The sequence below is a fragment of the Cynocephalus volans genome, chromosome 1 (genome assembly GCF_027409185.1).
Source record: "Cynocephalus volans isolate mCynVol1 chromosome 1, mCynVol1.pri, whole genome shotgun sequence".
NCBI lineage: Eukaryota > Metazoa > Chordata > Mammalia > Dermoptera > Cynocephalidae > Cynocephalus > Cynocephalus volans.
The window spans coordinates 32685925-32706289 of record NC_084460.1 but is presented as its reverse complement, the minus strand read 5'-3'; the positions used below and the strand labels follow the sequence as shown (position 1 = coordinate 32706289).

Here is a 20365-nt window from a genome sequence, read left to right as displayed (position 1 = left end):
CAACAGTTCCATAACTGATTTCATGTCTTTGCTTGTGCTCCCAGTATCACCTTTAACCCTCTTGGCACAGATAGAAACTGTGTTCTTGGTGACTCCTCCCTCTTCAGCAGTGCCCCTTCAGTTCCAGGCCAGTTCAAGCCTTTCTCCAGGTTTGCCTCTTATCATCTCCATTCCTTTGGTCTCTATCCCATTCAATCCACGTGTCATACTGCAGCCAGAAGTATCTGTCCAAAACACAGACTGATCATTCGTCACTCTCCTGTGTTAAAACCTCCACTGCCTTACGGATAATGCCCAGGCTTTTAGTGGGGCATATGACATCCTTAGCAACCTACCTTAATCTGTCTTCCATTTTCCTTTCTGGTGACTCTTTCCCTCATCCAAGCAACAATGGACTCTTAGTAATTTTTCAAACACATCATGCTAAGTACCGAGTGCCAACTATGTGCCAGGCACTAATCTAAACTTTGGAATATAGTGAATACAAAAGGAAAGTCCCTGCTCTCAGGCAACTCACATTTTATTGGAAAAGCCAGTCAATAAACAAGATAATTTCAGATAGTGATAAGGTGCTATGGAGACAATGAAATGAAGTGTTAGTAGGGAGGAATCAGCTACTTTAAATACAGCACTGGGGCATGGCCTGAGAACATGACATTTAGTTGAACTTCAAAGTTGAAGAGGGGCCAGACAAGCAAAGATCTAGCAAAGAGCATTTGTGGCAGTTTGATCAGCATGTGAGAAAGGCCTTGAAGCATGAACTACCTTGGCAAGTTGGAAGTTTTAAGTTTCCAAAACAAAGCAGTGAGGTGTTGACCTAAAAAAAAACTGAGGCCAAATACATATTATAAGGATTTATTGAGCAAATATAATGGTTGTAATTAGGGAGACATATAGTTCTGGTTACCCTAAGAAATACATTCTGAAGACAGCCAGCAGAGTTTAGCATTTTATAATCACAAAAACGGGGAATGGCCAAAGGAGAAAGAGAGAATGACAGCCCCACCTAATTACTTTAGCAGGTTTTCTGTTGGTTGTACATGACATACAGGTCTGAGATGTTTCTAGATTATATCCTACATGCAGGGATCTAAGGTAAGGGTAATAAGTATTCTAGGTTATTTTATGGCCTTTTTGTTATCATTAAGTCTGCTTCTAAGTAAAAATGGTCTTTTGATAACATTTTCCAGGACAGGTGAACATGATTACTGACTTATCCCAGATCTCCCAAGGCACTATAATTTAGCTGACCTGGTCAGAGTGGATCCTTTTGGTTATCATTTCCCCCATTTTGATTAAAAAGCTTTCATCTGAAAGCATTGATGATCATCAACCCAGGTACACATTTTGGACCCTCATTGCTAGGAAGGCTCATTCCCAGAAAGTCATGTCACGTTGGGGTGTGTGTATGTGTGTGTGTGCAGAATTAGGCTCTGGCCTCTAGGTCTAAGTCCAAATTTTAAGCAACATGGGAGCTGGGATGGGACATTAGTCAGATCCTTTAATTCGTGGAAAACCTGAAAAATCAATAGTGGCACTTGCCGCATATCTTGCCATTGGGCAAAAGAGCATGCTCATTGTAGAAACAGGTTAAAAAAGAGAAAGAGAAAAACAAAAACTAAAGGTACTTTTACAACTTCAACTAAGTAAGTTTAACTTGGCATAGGCCTGGGAAATGAATATTAAGGCAAGAGTTTAACGTTGTAAGTAATCTTGAGGCACATGGTGTGGTTAGAAAGTGAACTAAGAGATAAGACCCACAGTCAGACAAAAGTCTAAGACTAGAATTCAAAGTAAGAGTCCAAATGTTTTAGCAGCGTTGATCATGGAGTTGTCATCAGGTCAGGTCCAGAGTTTTGGGAAAAGCTGATTCTTTTATCAGAGACTAAACCTTATTATATACGCTGGCGGGGGGAGGCTGGTTTAAATGCACTAAATGAGGTAGAGCCAGATCAGAGAGGGCCTCTTGTAGGCCACGGAAAGAAGTTTGGATCTTTCAAGAGGAATCTAATGAAGGATTCTGAGTGAAGGAGTGCCATGCTCTGATTCACCTTTTAAAAAGATCGTTGTGGCTTCAGGCTAACGCTCAGGCCATTCCTACGCCCGACAAGACTGTATGTACTGGGGCAGTTCCCAGAGTCCAGGGAGCTCAGCCGGCCTCTTTTAGCGATTAAGATGAGATGTGGGGTGTCCCCTTTATCTTTGCTTCACCAGTCCTTCAATTCAGCCATTCATCAGATTACTCAGTAGCCGTTGGAGAAGTTGTGGAGAATCCGATGAGGCCCCGGACAAGGGGGCATTTTTTTCTGTTCCCATCTCCATTTCCTAAGGCAAGGGGCAAGGCTTAAACTGTGTTTGACGCCCGGGGACACTGACAAACCCTGGGCCCAAGAACTGGGCTATAGAGGAGGCTTCTCACCCCTATGAATGAAACCCTCTCTCAATAGGCACGCCAGCCCAGCCCAGCCCAGCCCAGCCCAGCCCAGCATTGCTCTGCCCAAACCCAAGTGCTGCCGAAACAAGGGCGGCGCCGCAGGATTCGTGGTAGGACACGGACTACAACTCCCAGCAGACTGTGCGCGCAGGCTGCAGATCCCTCCGCTCCCCATTTGCCCCGGCAGCTGGACTTCCCGCTGCCCACCAAGGGCCAGGCCAGGTTTTTTCAGGATCCGAGGCCAGTCTTCTTATCTCATTTCCGAAGAGGGACGGCTGGTAGCTCCGGAGGAGAAACGGACTTTTTCCGAGGAGAAAAGCGGAGGCATATGACCGAAGAGACAGCAATCAGAAGCACCGATTTTCGCGCGCTTTGGCGCGTGGGGTTGTGGGTAGAGCGCCCAGGAGGGAAAAAGGAGCCGGGGGTCGTGGCGCGCGCACACAGGGCCTGAGGGGATGTTCGAGGACGAGCCCCACGCCGAAGGGGCGGCGGTGGTCGCCGCGGCTGGGGAGGCGCTGCAAGCTCTGTGTCAGGAGCTGAACCTGGACGAGGGGAGCGCGGCCGAAGCCCTGGACGACTATACCACCATCCGAGGCAACTACAGCTTAGAGGTAAGCGGCTGCAGGTGGGGCGGCCGGACCCGACCCTCGCCAGGCCCCACCCCCGCCCCGCCCCTACCTCAGCCTATGGGGTGGTGGGAGTTTTCCCACCGAGAAGCGTCACTGCCCAGACAGGCGACGAGTAGTGCGGCTTGGGAAGGGTGGGTGTAGATCAGTCAATCCACCCATTTTTTTGAGGCGGGAAACTGAAGCCCAGAAAAGGAACTGTTTGTCCGAGGTCCCGCTCCACTGAGGTGTCCCCCAGACTCCAGGCTTCCAGACCAGACTTCCCTCAGCCCCGCCAAGCTCCACAAACTTCATAGTACTGCTCTTAAATCGATAAAAACACATAAACAATAATGGTAAACGCTAAGATGATTTGCGCGCCAAGACACCGCTGTTCAGCCATTTAAATATGCTATCTCACGTAGTCTCTGTAACAAGTTCTGTGATGCCCGTTCCACTGAATAGGAAGCGGAGCCCCAAAGAGGTTATGCTGCTTGCCCACGGTTACGGTTAGTGATAGCCATTTAACGTCTCCAGCCTTCTGCCTCGCTAGGGTAGGAGGCGTGGGTTGCTCCCTTTGTAGTACAGCACCATACGGTAGTTTGATCGAAGCCAATATGCACACAAAGCTTATCTCACAGCTCCAAGGTCCTCTGTCAGATCATTATCCTGATGCTTAGCACAGTGTCTGGCCCTGAACAAAATAAATGTCGCTTATCATGATTAGATTTCCCCTAGTCGTTCTCGCATTTTTTTCTCACAACAGCTCTGTGACTAAGGCAGAGCAGTGAATATTATTCCTGCTTGCCAGGTAATAATATCAAGGCTCAGAGGATGGTCTCGCCCAGGGTCATTCTGATATAGGAACCCAGACAATCATAACCCCCGGGTAGAGACAGAATTGGGATGGAATGTGTTTCAGCATATCACTCCAGTGGTCTTATGTTCAAAGGCTTTCATGAGCCAAGAGGGCTGGACTCACACACACGGTGCTCCACTGACTCACCACCCAGTGAATTAATTGCTGGGTTCAAAGGCACAGAGTTGGAAATATGGAGTTGACTGTATGTGTGTCTATATACGAGAAAAAGTACCTGAGAGAGATCTTGTATGTGTCCAGGAGAGGACTGGATAGACTGGATAAAGTACAGTGATTTGCACCCTTGGGTGGCATGACTGGAAAGCTGAGGGAAGAATAATAAGAAAGTAAGGGATATTTTGAGTTATGGCCTCTCACTTGAAAACATTGATTTTTGAAAAACTGAGAAAGCATTTCTGATGTCCCAGGTCCTCATTTGATCATTTGATCTCTCATTGAATAAGCATTTACCTAGCGCAAACTATGGTCAAGGCACTCAACTAGGAATCTCTTTTATTTCTTGAATATGACAAGCTTTTTCTCAGTTGTATGCTTCCCCCATGCTATTCCCTCTGCTTGGAACCCTTTCTCTCACCTCAACTCCAGAGAAGGTTGAAGAGCTAAATCTCTAGTTAGGCAGACTTGATCAGGACATCTTTAATGTTTACTTTAGAAAGCACAGATGTGTGAATTGAGATTTTGTTAGTATTTATTCTATCCAGAATGTTTTATTTTTCTCCTCTTTTTTTTTTTTCTTTCCAGTTTTTGGTGAAAGGCACTTTGAGTGGGCATTTTCATATATCTCTCCTGAGAACCCTCTCCCCAATCCCTACCCCTCTCTGTCTGATAAACCCCTGCTTATATTGTCCCCTTACTCCGCATTTAAATTTTTGGTGATTTACCTTTGACCAATTGTAAGTCTCCTTCTGTGAAACCTCCTCTGACCTCCAATCAAAATCAGTTACTCATTACACTATATTCTCCCACAACACTTTATCTTCAATTCTTCTTATAGCCTGTATGTCACCAATTGTAGATAATAGTATCTGTTCCTCTTGTTAGATCTAGATGTGGAGTTCATGAAGTCAGAAACCACCTTTGTTTTTTATTTTTTTTTTAATTTAAAAAAAATTTTCATTTATTTTGATTTATTTGGGGGGTTTTTTGGCAGCTAGTCTATACAGGGATCTGAACCGCTGACCTTGGTGTTACAACACCTTGCTCTAACCAACTGAGCTAACAGGTCAGCCCCATCTTTGAATTTCTAAGGCCTGCCATCAAGGCCTAGGAACTAGAGTAAATAATATAGTTGACTTTTTAGGAAAAAAAGATCAAAACAATAATTCCAGGACTTATATTTTCTCCATCTTGCTAGTATTTTCATTTAGCCACCGGTTCATTAATCAAGGTTTCTAAAAATATTCTTCCTTAAGCTTCCTTGCCTCATTTAGTGCTTTGAGCAAATAAGACTCTTCTCTTCTATAGGGTAGGAACACTGAGTTTTAGCTTTGTTGACTGCCACCCATTTCTACCCACCCCTTTTAGATTATTGCAAGAAATCTTTTTATCAATCTTTTTATCCTTGTAGATTCTGGTCTTAAAGAGGATTTGCAGAACAGTGAATAGGAACAGTATTATGTTGTGCTATGAGATTTGCATCTTTAATTCTTAACCATTAAACTTCACCTATATTTCAGCAATGATGTCATATCTCGAGTTTAAAGCAGAAAATTAAGTGTCAGATTCCCAAATGTCACCTTTTTTGTAGCAATGTGAACAGATGTCTACTAAGATGGAGAGCCATACTTATTATTTTAAAGATAACATGTTTGGGAATAAATCATTCCCCAAATATTTACCTCATAAAAATGACACTGTTCTTTATATTACACATGATATGTATCAATTTTTTATGTGTGACTCCCTTACTAACTTTTTACTTTGTTCTGTGCTTTCTCTGCCAAACTTTTAAAAAAGAAACATGAAACTAAGTTGGTAGAAATAAACATCAGCATCATTAAGGCCATGACTGGTATTTTAAAATGGAGAAGCTAATACTGACAAATTTTAAGAGAACTCTCAGTAGTTTTAAATCTCGAGTGTAGGTGAGAGTTCTATCTTTAGATTAATACTGATTTAGCATGTTATAGTTGTAAGAACACAGGACTGAGAGTAAGGAATTTTATATACATTACTTCAGTTAATTTAGCTTTGTGACCTTGGGGAAATATCTTCATTTCTTTGTCCTATTACATCCAGAAGGAAAATTAGACCAGTTCTTTTCTACTTTCAGAATTCAAGTATTTTAACATAATAATATATCAATTTTGCTGTTTGTCTTTTGCCTCCAGGGAGAGGTTATACACTGGTTGGCATGTTCATTATATGTTGCATGCCGCAAAAGCATCGTTCCCACAGTTGGAAAGGGCATCATGGAAGGAAACTGTGTTTCACTTACCAGAATACTACGTTCAGCTAAATTAAGGTAAAACACTTTGATTTTTGAAATGTTTTTTAAGCCCTAAATTTAATTTAGAGTTTAATTTGTTTATTTCAAATCATTTGACTTCATTCAGTTCTAAGTTTATTATCACATAGATATCCTTTCCCAATTCTCACATTCTTCCTCTCCTTTTTTTCCTTAAATTCTGATTTCAACAAGAAGCCTCTGTGCTAAATCTTTTTTAGCTATACATTTTTCATTAATTTTTTTATATTTGGAAATAATTTCAGGCTTATAGAAAAGTTACAAAAATAAGAAAAGGACAAAGAATACCCATATCCTTAACCTAGATTCACCTATTATTGATATTTTACCTCATTTCCTTTCTCATTTGATCTTTCTCTTTTAAATATATAGATCTTTCTCAAATATTTTTTCCTCAACCGTCTCAAAGTAGGTAGCACATATTATAGCCCTTTACCCCTAAATACATCAATGTGTATTTCCTTCAATAACTATGTTACAGTCATCAACTTCAGCAAAGTTAACACTAATACAATAATTTTATTTAATCTGCCATCTCTATTCTAGTCTTGTTTGTTGATCCTGTAATGTTCTTTATAAGCTTTTTTTTTTTTTTTTTTTTAAAAGATGACCATTAAGGAGATCTTAACTCTTGACTTGGTGTCATCAGCACCATGCTCTCCAAGTGAGCTAACCGGCCATCCCTATATAGGATCCGAACCCGTCATGTTATCAGCACCGCACTCTCCCAAGTGAGCCACGGGCTGGCCCAGCATTTTTTTTTTTTCTTTAAGTACAATTTCCAATCTATGATTGGGTATTGCATTTGTTTATCATGTCTGTTTATTCTCCTTTAATTAGGAACATTTCCTAACAAATCCTTTCTTTGTTCTTTATGACACTGGCATTTTTTGAAGAATATAGTCTACAGCCTCCTCTCCTACTTTTATTTTTTTTTTTTTTTTTGTGGCTGGCACAAGGATCCGAACCTGTGACCTTGGGGTTATAAGGCTGCACTCCAACCAACTGAGCTAACCTGCCAGCCTGCCTCTCCTCCTTTTTAATAGACTGTTACTCATTTTGGATTTGTTTGATGTTTCTTTATGATTAGTTGCAAGTTGTTGTACATTCCCATATGGAAAATTATATAAGTGATTTTGTGTCCTCAGGATATCACATCTGATAGCACATGATATCCATCTGCCTCTCATTGGTGATGTTAATTTTGGTCATCTAGTCAAGGTGTTGCCCTGTTTCCCTACTGTATAGTCAATATTTTTTTCCCCTTGCAACTAGTCTGGGTCTTAGCTATTTCTTTTACTTATTCTAGTATTAACCATATAGAACTATGAATATTTTCTGTATACAAAACAAGAAACGGAGTGATCCAGTTTGGATAGGTGCTAATGTTCTCTGTTTCTGGGGTTTTTAGCTAGGACAAAACTATTTGAGGTCATTGTCTATTTGCTGTCCCTGGGTTTCCAGACTAGAAGAGGAACAAACTTGAAAGCCCTATCCAGGGATGGCAAGTAGGTTTCAATTCATGTTAAATTAAAAAAAAAAAAAAAATCTTAGAGCAATTTTGGTTCTATGGATGGAAAATTAATAAAGTTGAGAGTATTAAAAAAACTATAATATCAATTTTTGTCATTGATGATAAAAATAAAATGAAGATTGATGAGGTTAAAGTAATTTTTTTTCTTTTTTTCTTTTTTCGAAGTAATTTTTTTTAATTGAGCAAAATGTTATCTTTTGTAATATAAAACAATCTGATCTTTTTCTGTTAGTCTTCCTCATCACTGACCATATAATTTTTAAAATCTTTGTAATACGAGGTTGTGGGGAAACTGAACAAAAAAAACTTAGAACTTTTAAAAAAAATTAGATGTAGATGCTTCCGATAAAAATTTCAAATAATGAAATGAGTTCTGGAAATGGATGGTGGTGATGGTTTTACAACGTGAATGTACTGAGTGATATTGAACTAAAGACTTAAAAATGATTAAAATGCTAAGTTTTATATTATGTATATTTTACCATACACATACACACACGATTTTTTTTAAATTTCAAATAATACAGAAGGGTTGAAAGTATAAAGTCTCCTCCTTTTTTCACTTCCCAGAATTAACCACTATTAACAATTTCCTCTTATGTAAAAACATCTAAATCTGTTTTTCAGTGTTTTTTTCCTTTTTAAACATAAATCAGATCATACTCTATGTATGGTTCTGCAGTTACTTTTCTTTATATTTTGGAAGTCCTTCCATACCAACATATATAGCTCTACCTTGTTAATTTTTTTAATGATTCTAAGATGTTTTAGGATGTAAGGATGTTTCATATATTTAAACAGCCCCTTATTGATGCACATTTAGGTTATATCCAGACTTTTGTGATTACAGACACCTGAACATTATTGTACATATGTATTTCTAGGCCTGGCCGGTTAGCTCAGTTGATTTAGAGTGCAGTTTTGTAACACCAAGGTCAAGGGTATGGATCCCTGTACTGGCCAGCTGCAAAAAACAAAAATGTATTTCTGATGAATTCCTAAAAGTGTAGTGATGTGTCAAAAGTTAAGTGTCTTATAAATGTAGATTGATATTCTCAAATTCCCTTCCCCTAAAAAATTTTGCATCAGATCCTTAATGTTAAAAGAGCAGTTGACCATCATCAACATTTTCATTCAGAGAAATAAAAAAGAATTGCAAATGATGTTATTTGCTCTCATTCATTGTAATTTACGCTGTTTTCAAGATTTCAACTTTATATATAATTTTAAATGATTATGTTGTACTTTATAGACATGGGAAAATGCCCATCAGATTTTGTTAATAAATTATACTGCAAAATAACGTAAGCATAGATTATAGATACATATGTAAAAATAGCAGATTTTTATTGAGTACTTACCTATTTACCTATGTGCCAGGCACATGCATAAGTACTAAACATTTTCATGTCTTTATTCACTTAATCCTCATGGTAGTCCTATGAAGTAAGTCTCATTTTAGGGCTGGCTGGTTATCTCACCTGGTTAGAGCACCACCTTGTGAAGGGTTCAGATCCCCTTGCTGGCCAGCTGCCAAAAAAAAAAAGAACCATGAGACAGTTGGCTCAGTTGGTTAGAGCACAGTGTTGTAACACCAAGGTCAAAGAGTTCAAATCCACATACGGGCCAGCCACACACAAAAAAACAAATAATGGCTCATTTTTTTTAAATTTATTTTTTCAAAAAACATGACCAATACGGGGACCTTAACCCTTGCGTTGGTGTTGTCAGCACCACACTCTCCCAAGTGAGCCAACTGGCCATCCGTATATAGGGATCCAAACCCATGGCCTTGGTGTTATCAGCACCGCACTCTCCCAAGTGAGCCACAGGCCAGCCCAGTGTCTCATTTTATACATGAGGAAACCGAGTCACTGAGAGGTTACATTATCTCCCAGAGATGATATACCTAGTAATTGGCAGAGCCTCCAAAGTCCATGCTGTTACACATATATCTACACACAAATATGTATTAGTAAGTATGTGTTTTAAACTGTATTTATATTCAGCTTCGGTTTGCAAAAAAAAAACCTAACGCCAAAGCAGCTTCTACCTTTAACAAAAAGTATCATGTAAAAATTTGTTTTGCTATTAAGTGTAATATTAAAGAGGCTGGCCAGCTAGCTCACTCAGTTAGAGCATGGTGCTGATAACACCAAAGTCAAAGTTTTGGATCCCTGTACTGCTCAGCCGCCAAAAAAAAAAAAAAAGTAGTATCTGTTGTTCAATTTGAGTTTTTAATTCTTTTTAATAAAGAAGATGTCAGCATCTCATTGATTTAAATTTTGAGAAATAAATTACTTCACATTTTTCACAAGTTTTTCTAGTAACTTGTGATTTAAATCAAGTTGACTATTCATTCAATAATTATTTTCATTTTAGAATAAAACCTGAATGAAAATTTAGTTCGTGAAAAACTATTTGTCGTGTATTTTAATTGCAACTATTGATGATGTTAATTTGTTACTAAGTAGTTTTGTCTTTTATCTTTTGAGGGCCAATAAAATTCAGCAGTGTGCTGTTATTGGGAGATACGAGGGTACCTCAAGAAGTTCGTGCAAAGATTCGTATTATCTTTTAAATCTATTTTTTCCATGACCTTTTTGAAGTACCCTTGTATGCCACGTATTTACCATTCCTAACCTATACTTGAAGTGTGTGGGATAAAATATACATAACATAAAATTTACCATTTTAACCATTTTTTTAAGTGTATAGTTCAGTGGGATTATGTGCATTCACATTGTCGTACAACCATCACCGCCATCCATCTCCAGAACTTTTTCATCTTACCGAATAAAAATTCTGTACCTGTGAAACAATAACTCCCAAACTTTTCCTCTCCCCTTAGCCTATGGCAAGCACCATTCTTTCTTCCTCTGTGTATTTGTCTACTCTGGTAATTCAGATAAGCACAATTATGCAATTTGTCTTTTTGTGACAGGCTTATTTCATTTAGCATAATGTCTTCAAGGAAATGGCTGGTTTCAGTGCTGGGGCAGATCTGTTTTCTCTGATGAATCTGGAACAGCTCATTATGCCATACAGTAAGGAAGTGCTCACAAAAATGTTGGAGACATGTCAAGGAACATAGGAGCTAGCTTGAAAAACCTCCCATTAGTTTCCAAATCTGGAACAATTTGAGCATCAAAATGAATGGGAACAGTAAAGGATTATGTAAGATTTTTGAATAAAATCTATATTGATAATAAATAGGGGGGAAAGGAAAGCTCTTTCTTATATTAGAATGCCAACTAATAAAAAAAAGCCAACAAATAAATGCAGAAGAAATGATAGAATTAGAAGAAAATCAACATTTTGCACCTTCATAGTAATAATTGATTCAGTCAAAAATCATCAGTGGATACTAAAACTAGTGAACAAAAGTTTGATGAGGAACAGAATATTTGCATAATTGCAAGGTATCTCCCTATGAGTCACTTATTAATTACAAAGGGAAAAATAATAACTTTGAGTTGGAAGACCTGGCAGATGCCACCTAAATCAAGTGTAAAGTTATTATCAATAATAGAACAAATGGAAATAATCCTCTGAGAAGGATATGACATCAGTACTGTTGTCAAAGATACATAGCCTAAATCAATGGGGAAGCATGAGACAAACCCAAATTAAGGACATAATACAAAATAACTGGCCTATTATCTTTTTCTCAACCGCTGGTGTTACAAGAGACAAAGTCTGAGTAATTGTTCCATATTGAAGGAAACTGAAAGGAAGTAACACTAAATGCAGTGCATGATACTGGATTAGATCCTAGATTGGGAAATTAAAAATTGCTATAAAGTACATTATTTGGACAAATATCAATTTAAATATGGACTGATAATATTTTATCAGTGTAAAAATTTCTGATTTTGATAATTGTAGTTTGGTTATATAAGAGAATATCTTTTTCTCAGCAAGTAGAAACCATGGTGTTTATGGGTAGGGGGCAAGATATCCAAATTTTATTCTCACATGGTTCAGAAAAAATTATATGTATGTTATTTTAGCTAGGATTCTCCAGAGAAACAGAAACAACAGAATGGAGAGAGAAAAAGAGGGAGAGGCCTGGCAAGTCCAAAATCTGATGGGATAGGTCAGGAGGCTGGAGATCCAGGGAAGAGTTGCAGTTCAAGTCCAAAGGCAGTCTGCTGGCAAAATTCCCTTCTTACTTAGAGGAGGTCAGTCTTTATTCTAGTAAGACTTTCAGTTGATTGGTTGAGGACCACCCACATTGTGGAGGGTAATCTGCTTTACTCAGAGTCCACCTATCTAATTTCATCCAATAAACACCTTTACAAAAACATCCACAACGTTTGGACCAAATATCTGGGCACTGTAGCCCAGCCAAGTTGACACATAAAATTAACCACTTCATAGTGTATGTATATATACATGTGTATATACAGAGAGATGATAAAGCAAATATGCAAAATGTTAATAATTATTGAATACCGACGAAAGGTATAAAGGAGTTCTTGTGTTATCTTTGCACCTTTTCTGTAGATTTGACGTTATTTCAAAATAGAAAGTTTAAATAGGGTATAAAAGGGTATGGTTAAATGTATGCATAGCACATCCATACAGTGGAATAAACTGCAGCTCTTAAATGATGGAAGGGGTTTTACTGATACAAAAAGATGTCTAAGATAAATTAGAGGAAAAATCAAAGTGCAGAATATTGTAGGGTAGGATAATATCATTTGAGTGGGAAAAAAAATAGATACATGTTTATAAATGCCTAAAATAGCTCTGCAAAGATAAACAAGAAACTAGTAATAATGTATTAGTCAACCATAACTGCCTTAGTGGTGAAAAACTGAGAGGCAGGTAATGAGGAGAGACTTTTCATCTTACATCTTTTTGCAACTTTTGAATTTTTTATTTGTATACATTACATATTAAAAATAAAACTGAAAAATAAAACCTTCACATAAAAAGTATCATGATATACATCTTTGTATTTTTGCCTGTGTTTTTGACTTTCTCCTTAGGTTAGATTCTCATAAAAGCAATTTCTGGATGGAAGGATTTGAGCGTTTTTAAGCTTTTTATTTATGTTGCCAAATTGCATCTAGAAAGGTGAATAAATTAATACTTCTGGCACATTTCACTGCACCCTTTTTTTTTTTTTTTTTTTTTTTTTTATTATTGTTTTTTAAATTTTATTTTGTCGATATACATTGTAGCTGATTATTGCTCCCCATCACCAAAACCTCCCTCCCTTCTCCCTCCCCCCCCTCCCCCCCAACAATGTCCTTTCTGTTTGCTTGTTGTATCAACTTCAAATAATTGTGGTTGTTATATCTTCTTCCCCCCCCCCCCCGGTTTCTGTGTGTGTGTGTGTGTATGTGTGTGTGTGAATTTATATATTAATTTTTAGCTCCCTCCAATAAGTGAGAACATGTGGTATTTCTCTTTCTGTGCCTGACTCGTTTCACTTAATATAATTCTCTCAAGGTCCATCCATGTTGTTGCAAATGGCAGTATTTCATTCGTTTTTATAGCTGAGTAGTATTCCATTGTGTAGATGTACCACATTTTCCGTATCCACTCATCTGATGATGGGCATTTGGGCTGGTTCCAATTCTTGGCTATTGTAAAGAGTGCTGCGATGAACATTGGGGAACAGGTATACCTTCGACTTGATGATTTCCATTCCTCTGGGTATATTCCCAACAGTGGGATGGCTGGGTCGTATGGTAGATCTATTTGCAATTGTTTAAGGAACCTCCATACCATTTTCCATAGAGGCTGCACCATTTTGCAGTCCCACCAACAATGTATGAGAGTTCCTTTTTCTCCGCAGCCTTGCCAGCATTTATCGTTCATAGTCTTTTGGATTTTAGCCATCCTAACTGGGGTTAGATGGTATCTCAATGTGGTTTTGATTTGCATTTCCCAGATGCTGAGTGATGTTCAGCATTTTTTCATATGTCTGTTGGCCATTTGGATATCTTCCTTAGAGAAATGCCTACTTAGCTCTTTTGCCCATTTTTTAATTGGGTTGCTTGTTTTCTTCTTGTAAAGTTGTTTGAGTTCCTTATATATTCTGGATATTAATCCTTTGTCAGATGTATATTTTGCAAATATTTTCTCCCACTCTGTTGGTTGTCTTTTAACTCTTTTAATTGTTTCTTTTGCTGTGCAGAAGCTTTTTAGTTTGATGTAATCCCATTTGTTTATTTTTCCTTTGGTTGCCCGTGCTTTTGGGGTCGTATTCATGAAGTCTGTGCCCAGTCCTATTTCCTGAAGTGTTTCTCCTATGTTTACTTTAAGAAGTTTTATTGTCTCAGGGTGTATATTTAAATCCTTAATCCATTTTGAGTTGATTTTAGTATACGGTGAGAGGTATGGATCTAGTTTCATTCTCCTGCATATCGATATCCAGTTATCCCAGCACCACTTGCTGAAGAGGCAGTCCCTTCCCCAGTGAATAGGCTTGGTGCCTTTGCCAAAGATCAGATGGCAGTAAGTGTGTGGGTTGATTTCTGGATTCTCTATTCTATTCCATTGGTCAGTGTGTCTGTTTTTATGCCAGTACCATACTGTTTTGGTTATTATAGCTTTGTAGTATAGCTTAAAGTCAGGTAGTGTTATGCCTCCAGCTTTATTTTTTTTGCTGAGCATTGCTTTGGCTATTCGTGGTCTTTTATTGTTCCTTATAAATGTCTGAATAGTTTTTTCCATTTCTGAGAAAAATGTCTTTGGAATTTTGATGGGGATTGCATTGAATTTGTATATCACTTTGGGTAGTATGGATATTTTCACTATGTTGATTCTTCCAATCCAAGAGCATGGAATATCTTTCCATCTTCTTGTATCCTCTCTAATTTCTCTCAGCAGTGGTGTGTAGTTCTCATTATAGAGATTTTTCACCTCCTTGGTTAACTCAATTCCTAAGTATTTTATTTTTTTTGGTGGCTATTGTAAATGGGCAGGCTTTCTTGATTTCTCCTTCTGCATGTTCACTATTGGAGAAAAGAAATGCTACTGATTTTTGTGTGTTGATTTTGTATCCTGCTACTGTGCTGAAATCATTTACCAATTCCAACAGTTTTTTTGTAGAGGTTTTAGGCTGTTCGATATATAGGATCATGTCATCTGCAAACAGGGACAGTTTGACTTCATCTTTTCCAATCTGGATGCCCTTTATTTCCTTCTCTTCTCTGATTGCTCTGGCTAGTACTTCCAACACTATGTTGAATAGGAGTGGTGAGAGTGGGCATCCTTGTCTAGTGCCTGTTCTTAAAGGAAAAGCTTTCAGCTTTTCCCCATTCAGGATGATATTGGCAGTGGGTTTGGCATATATGGCTTTAATTATGTTGAGATACTTTCCCTCTATACCTAACTTATAGAGGGTCTTTGTCATGAATGAGTGCTGAACTTTATCAAATGCTTTTTCAGCATCTATAGAGATGATCATATGGTCCTTGTGTTTGAGTTTATTAATATGGTGTATCACATTTATTGATTTGCGTATGTTGAACCAACCTTGCATCCCTGGGATGAATCCCACTTGATCGTGATGAATAATTTTTCGTATGTGTTGCTGTATTCTGTTTGCTAGTATTTTAGTGAGGATTTTTGCATCTATATTCATCAAGGATATCGGCCTGTAGTTTTCTTTTTTGGTTATATCTTTACCTGGTTTTGGTATCAGGATGATGTTTGCTTCATAGAATGAGTTTGGGAGATTTGCGTCCGTTTCAATCTTTTGGAATAGTTTGTAAAGAATCGGTGTCAATTCCTCTTTGAATGTTTGGTAAAATTCTGCTGTGAATCCATCTGGTCCTGGGCTTTTCTTTGTTGGGAGCCTTCTGATAACAGCTTCAATCTCCTTTATTGTTATTGGTCTGTTCAAATTTTCTACGTCTTCACGGTTCAGTTTTGGGAGCTTGTGTGTGTCCAGAAATTTATCCATTTCCTCCAGATTTTCAAATTTGTTGGCGTATAGTTGTTTATGGTAGTCTCGAATGATTCCTTGTATTTCAGATGAATCAGTTGTAATATCGCCTTTTTCATTTCTAATTTTTGTTATTTGAGTCTTCTCTCTTCTTTTTTTTGTTAGCCATGCTAATGGTTTGTCAATTTTATTTATCTTTTCAAAAAACCAACTTTTTGATTCGTTGATCTTTTGAATTGTTTTTTGGTTTTCAATTTCATTCAGTTCTGCTCTGATCTTAATGATTTCTTTCCGTCTGCTAACTTTAGGTTTGGATTGTTCTTGTTTTTCTAGTTCTTTAAGGTGAAGTGTTAGGTTGTTCACTTGCCATCTTTCTATTCTTCTGAAGTGAGCGTTTAATGCAATAAATTTTCCCCTCAATACTGCTTTTGCAGTATCCCACAGGTTTTGGTATGATGTATCATTGTTTTCATTAGTTTCAAGAAATTTTTTGATTTCCTGCTTGATTTCTTCTTGGACCCATATGTCATTAAGTAGAATGCTGTTTAATTTCCATGTGTTTGTATAGTTTCCAGAGGTTCGTTTGTTATTAATTTCTAGTTTTAATCCATTGTGGTCTGAGAAGATACATGGGATAATTCCTATTTTTTTGAATTTATTGAGACTTGATTTGTGACCTAATATGTGATCTATCCTGGAGAATGATCCATGTGCTGATGAGAAGAATGAATATTCTGAGGTTGTTGGGTGGAATGTTCTGTAGATATCTGCCAATTCCAATTGGTCTAGAGTCTTGTTTAGATCTTGTGTTTCTCTACTGATTCTTTGCCTAGATGATCTGTCTAATATTGACAGTGGAGTGTTCAGGTCCCCTGCTATTATGGTATTAGTGTCTATTTCCTTCTTTAGGTCTAATAGAGTTTGTTTTATAAATCTGGCTGCTCCAACATTGGGTGCGTACATATTTATGATTGTTATGTCTTCTTGATGGATCAGTCCTTTTATCATTAAGTAGTGTCCCTCATTGTCTCTTTTTATGGTTTTTAGTTTAAAGTCTATTTTGTCAGATATAAGAATAGCCACTCCAGCTCGTTTTTCTTTTCTGTTTGCATGGTAAATCTTTTTCCATCCTTTCACTCTTAGTCTGTGTGAATCTTTATGGGTGAGGTGGGTCTCTTGTAGGCAGCATATAGTTGGGTCCTGCTTTTTGATCCAGTCAGCCAGTCTGTGTCTTTTAATTGGGGAATTTAAGCCTTTTACATTAAGAGTTGTTATTGAAAGGTGTTGATTTATTCCTAGCATTTTATTGGTTGTTTGGTTGTCTTAGGTGTCTTTTGTTCCTTGCTTTCTGATTTACTGTTTGGTTTCTTTGTTGGTTCCTTAGGTTGTAGATAGTGTTTTTGTTAGCTTGTTTTCTCTTCATGAATGCCATTTTTATTGTACTAGCGGGTTTAGATTTTTCTTAGGTTTTTATGGCTGTGGTAGTTATTTTTCAGGAACCAAACCCAGTACTCCCTTGAGGATTTCTTGTAAGGGTGGTCTTGTGGTAGTGAACTCCCGCAGTTTTTGTTTGTCTGAGAAATATACTATTTGCCCCTCATTTCGGAAGGATAGCCTTGCAGGGTAGAGTATTCTTGGCTGGCAATCTTTGTCTTTTAGTATTTTGAAAATATCATTCCATTCCTTTCTAGCTTTTAGGGTTTGTGATGAAAAGTCTGATGTTAACCTGATTGGGGCTCCCTTATAGGTGATTTGACGCTTCTCTCTTGCAGCTTTTAAGATTCTCTCTTTGTCTCTGAGTTTTGCCAATTTGACTATGACATGTCTTGGAGAAGGCCTTTTTGGGTTGAATACGTTTGGAGATCGTTGAGCTTCCTGGATCTGAAGATCTGTGATTTTTCCTATACCTGGGAAGTTTTCTGCCACTATTTTTTTGAATATGTTTTCAATGGAATCTCCATTTTCCTCCCCTTCTGGAATACCCATGACTCGGATATTTGAGCGCTTGAGGTTGTCTGATATCTCTCTCAGATTTTCTTCCATGTCCTTGATTCTTTTTTCTTTCTTTTTGTCTGCTTGTGTTATTTCAAACAGCCCATCTTCAAGTTCAGAGGTTCTCTCTTCAACTTCGACAAGCCTGCTGGTTAAACTCTCCGTTGTGTTTTTTATTTCGCTGAATAACTTCTTCAGTTCAGCAAGGTCTGCTACATTTTTTTTCAGGACATTGATTTCCTTGTATATTTCCTCTTTCAGATCCTGTATACTTTTCCTCATTTCATCATGATGTCTAGCTGAGTTTTCTTGTATCTCATTCAGTTTCCTTAGAATTGTCACTCGAAATTCCTTGTCAGTTATTTCAAGGGCTTCTTGTTCTACAGGATCTAGAGTATGAGATTTATTAACTTTTGGTGGTGTACTTTCTTGATTTTTTGTATTTCTGGTGTCTTTTTTTTGGTGTTTATTCATTGTGGCAGGGGGTTTCACAGTCCACCGGTTTGAGACTAATGACTAACTAGGATGTTGCTGTGGTTGCCAATTTGGTATGGCTCCCGCCGTGACTGCTCAGTTGGCCTCTAGTGTCTTGTGTGTGTGGTTGCCTCGGGTCTTGGGCTTCTCCTGGGATCCACCTTTCTGGTCAGCTTGTACTCTGCTGGGCTGGTGGATCACGTACCACAGGGTGTGTGATCTCTGTTGAGCTTTCACTTTCTGTACAGGACTTCTCCCTGTTCGGTGTGCTCTGGCCCAGGCTGTTAGATCGTGCAGTGGCGACCCCACCGGGTGTGTGGTTTCTGTCGAGTCTCCGCCTCCCTGGCCGCACGTCTCCCCCCTCTGTGCACACTGTGCTGGGCTGGGGTGTGTCTTCTGCACCCCTCGTCTATCAGCTGGGCCTTCAAGACCCTGCTCAGCACCGCCTCGCCCAGGAAGTCTACCAGGTTTCTGCTAGGCACAGACGACCGGTCTCTCTGGGTGCCTTTGTAGCACTGTGTAGATCTTTCTCGGGTCTTGTTCACCTTTGTATCCCCCCGGTATAAACCGAGTCTAGTGCCCGCCTGCAGCCTGCTCTCCGGCAGGTTCAAGCGGACCTGGGAACTCTCCTACCACACTATTCCCAACCAGAAATTCGTTAGGCTTTTTTCCAAACTGGTGGTCGCAGAGATGGTATCTGCCTCCCAGTAACAGGAAGTTTACCGGGGCCGGAGTCCAGGGTGTGGTGGAGTGACAGTCGGCCCGCCCGTACTTCCTAGCCCTCCCAACACTGGTCGGGACGCCCCACACCCCCAGCCCCGCCAGAGAACCGCAGAGGGAGTGGGAGAGGAGGCCGGTCCGCAGGGTCCGGAAAGCCCCGCGCCAGGCCAAGCAAATGGGCTCAGTGATGGCCGAGCAGGGCGGAGCTGCCCGCACCTGGGAAAATGGAGGCAGCACCGTGGCAGTGAGTGGCCTGGTGGTGCAGGCGGGAGCCGCGTGGGCATCCACCCCCCGAACAGAGCTGTGCCAGGGATCACTCACAGTGCTGTGCCAGGTCGGGCGCTCGCTCTGTCTCTGGTTTGTTGCCTTCCGTGTTCTCGGCGCTGCCGCCTCGGGCTGTTCAGTCGCGGCGCCGCTCGGGCGCTCCCAGGAATCTTCTTTAATGCCGGCCTGAAACCTCGAATCCTGAATAGGGCAGCTGGCCGCCTTCAGCGCGGCCCCGGCCTCCGGGATCCTGGCTGCATCCACCGCAGCCCTGGCGCCGTGTTCCCTGTTTCAAGACTCGCTTTTGCAGCTAAGAATCAGTTCTTTTCCTGCTCCACACTTCAAAGCTGTTGCCTGTAAATGAGGCAGCCTCTCCTGCCGGGGGCAAAGTGGCGTTGAGCCCACTGCACCCTTTTTGGAGTAGTGTTTTGTGGGGGTTTTTTGTTTGTTTGTTTTTGACCGGTAAGTTGATCACAAACCTTGGCACGGTGTTGTCCGCACCATGCTCAGCCAGTGAGCTCACCAGCCATCCCTATATAGGATCCAAAACCACAGCCTCGACGTAGCGCCGTGCTCTCCCGAGTGAGCCACGTGGCTGGCCCGTTTTGTTGTGGGAGGGGGTTTAACAGCCTTATTGAAATATAAGTCACATACCATATAAATCACCCATTTAAAGTGTACGGTTCAGTAGTTTTTAATATATTTAGAGTGGTACACCTTTTAGAACATTTTCATCACTCCACAAAGAGACCCTGTCCCCATTAGCATTTACTCCCTATCCCCACCCCTACACCCAGCCCCTGGCAGCCACTAATCTAATTTCTGTCTCTATGGATTTGTCTATTCTGGACATTTCGTATAAATGGAATCATTCAATATGTGGTCTTTTGTGTTCGGTTCTGTATTTGTCAAGGTTCTCCAGAGAGACAGAACCAAGGGGATATGTGTATAAATGTATCAGAGGGGACTTAGGGAAATTTGCCCACAAGATTACGAAGGCTGAGGAGTCCCACAGTAGGCATCTGGGTGCTGGTAGTGTGGCTCAGTTCAAGTTGGTAAGCCTCAGAACCTAAGAAGCCAATGATG

General features: G+C 39.6%; 1 protein-coding gene across 1 annotated transcript in view; it reads left to right on the top strand.

Moving 5' to 3' along the window:
* Positions 1–2889: 2889 nt before the first annotated feature.
* The window catches only part of RBL1 (RB transcriptional corepressor like 1), a 75047-nt gene continuing 57571 nt past the window's right edge, over positions 2890–20365 (top strand). The window contains exons 1-2 of the mRNA XM_063103147.1: positions 2890–3045; positions 6250–6383. Coding sequence (XP_062959217.1) covers positions 2890–3045; positions 6250–6383 — 290 coding nt within the window. The remainder of the gene's footprint in view (positions 3046–6249; positions 6384–20365) is intronic.